We start from the raw sequence: 2,566 nt of genomic DNA on the forward strand, positions 1-2,566 counted from the left end.
ATATTTGTAAGCCTCCATGCATAATATTCACATTAGAGTCTTTAACACTAATCGAGGCCTTTGTCATACAGGCCTATGGAATAATAAAGCTTCCACCACCATCAACATCCAATGCGCATGGGTTTCATATGTGAACCTCCATCATTACCACCATGCAACATATCGCCATGAGCAGAGTTCAAAATGCTTTGCAGCATATATCCATGAGTGAGGCTCGAATCGCTTGGTGTAAATATCCAAAGCGTATAAATATTCGCTTCATTTCTCCACATTTTGTCATAAGCTTAAGACATGTACATGCCTGACTATTGTGTACCTCTCTGCTTCTTTTGTTTTTAAATAAAATTTCCTTCACACTAACACCAATCTAATTGTTGTTTTCCTCTAGTCTATCATTTTTTGAAGAACTCATTAGAGGGGCTAAAACTAAGAAACTTATATCCATGGACAGATGTTGAGCATAAGTTGCCTCATTGAATGACATGTCAAACAATCTATTATAGTTCTAAAACTTCGATTGGTGGATGTCAAATATGATTTGGTGATTAAATAATAAAGTAGTTTTGTTCAAAAGATATTGATTGTCAACTGAAAGTCTTCCCGTTATCACATATCTCATAGTTATTTCGTTCACATGAATTCTACAAATCATTGCTAACTAATTTTTTGTTCTAACCAGTTGAAATAAATTAAGATAATTATTATTTTTTTATAAACGCTAAAGGGTTCCCTGTTTTATCATAATCACATTCCCTCTTTTCTAGAGCATGGATCCATGACAATAAATAATTAAGAGGTGGTTATCAAGAATCATTTTCTTTAAATCGATTCTTGATATTCATTATATATATTAAATTAATAATGTTTTTACTCATGTAACTACACGAGTTTCTTAAGCCAAAGAAGCCAATCAACCTTCTGATCCCCCGAGAAAAGTAGGCAGGAAAACGAATAAAGAACTCAGGGATGAAACAGCAGCAAAGGAGATGGCAACTGGAACACAGCAACCCATGGACTCATATCTAGGCAAGTTAAAAGGAAGTGGCGAAAAAACAAAGGAGAAATCAGGACCCCACCCCACAGCCGGTAAATAATGAATTTGGTCTCTTGGAATTGTAGGGGAATGGGCTCCTCCCTAAAGCTGAAAGCAATCAAGGATCTACTAAATCAGGAACAGCCAGACATTCTTCTAATCCAGGAGACCAAAATAACCGAGCAGGACTTTCTTCACCAAACTCAACGATTTAAAAATTTCTCAGGTCTCTCCAAGGGTTCAGACGGGGCATCAGGAGGAATAGGAACATTATGGAACAAAAACAAGTGGGAAATCACCAACTCACACCAATGCTCTTGGTGGATCAGAACAGACCTAAAGCACAAAAGCTCGCAGGAAATTTATCACATATTCAATATATATGCACCCAATCATTACAGGGACAAAGCTAGTTGCTGGAACACCATAGAAGAGGACATCTCTGTTCTCCAAAGCAGCAGGCTAATTCTCGGGGGAGACATGAATCTGATAAGGCAAGTGGAAGAAAAGTATGGTGGCAGTTACCATGCAGATCCCTCAAGAGACAAGTTAGAATCTATTATTCAGCTCTTCAACTTGATAGACACCCCTCTGTCAAATGGAAAATACACTTGGTCCAACAAAAGATCAGGCACACACAACATCAAGGAGAGGCTGGACAGGTTCCTAATTCAGGAAGGTATAGCAGGCAACTTTCAGTCAATCAAGAGTAAAATAATCCACGGCTCAGCTTCGGACCACAAACCGGTGGTCCTCACATTGGATAAAGGTCCAAATCTTGGCCCCCTCCCTTTCAAATATAACAAAAACTGGGACCTCCATGAAGATTTCCGCACCCTAATACAAAAGCAGTGGGCTAAAGAAGTCATAGGGTCGCCTTATTTCGTTTGGGAAACAAAGCTGAAACAGCTTCGGACAGTAATAAAACAGTGGGCGAGGGAGCAGGCAAAACTTGACAGGAAAAAGAAATCTGAACTGCTAGCAGAGATGGAACGCTGGCACAAAGAAAAAGAGCAAGCTCAATATACAGCTGAGGACCTCGAGAAGCAAAAAACTTTGTACAAGGAGCTTTACCGGCAAAATCGTGTGGAGGAAGAGGAACAAAGAATAAGATCCCGCTGCCTATAGCTGAAGGCTGGGGATAAAAACACTTCTTTTTTCCACAATAATATCAAGATCAGAAGAGCCAGCAACCAAATAGACAAAATTGAAGTTGCAGGGAGTGAGCTGAAGGAACAAGAAGAAATAAAAAGCGCAGCCTTTAATCATTTTAAGGATCTTCTTACAGCAGATCGCCAACAACATAACAGCGAGGCTTTCCTTAGTATAATAGAGAGCAAAATAAAAGAAAACCACAACAATGAGCTTGAGCAAGACCCTACAGAAGAAGAAATCAGAGAAGCCACCTTCACCATGCAACAAGACAAGGCCCCGGGGCCAGACGGCTTCACGGTTGCTTTCTACAGGCAACATTGGGAAACTATAAAGAAGGACTTTGTGAGAATGATAAAGAACGTCTTTAGAAATCACAAG

General features: G+C 39.6%; 1 protein-coding gene across 1 annotated transcript; it reads left to right on the forward strand.

Moving 5' to 3' along the window:
- Positions 1–1,123: 1,123 nt before the first annotated feature.
- LOC149263119 (uncharacterized) lies at positions 1,124–2,161 on the forward strand. The gene has a single exon (XM_089386481.1). It carries the CDS (start codon positions 1,124–1,126, stop codon positions 2,159–2,161), a length of 1,038 nt encoding a protein of 345 aa, XP_089242607.1.
- Positions 2,162–2,566: the final 405 nt, after the last annotated feature.

This window comes from Pinus tabuliformis, chromosome 6, assembly GCF_031772625.1.
Source record: "Pinus tabuliformis cultivar Carrire ecotype Pingquan chromosome 6, CPIR1, whole genome shotgun sequence".
Taxonomy (NCBI): domain Eukaryota; kingdom Viridiplantae; phylum Streptophyta; class Pinopsida; order Pinales; family Pinaceae; genus Pinus; species Pinus tabuliformis.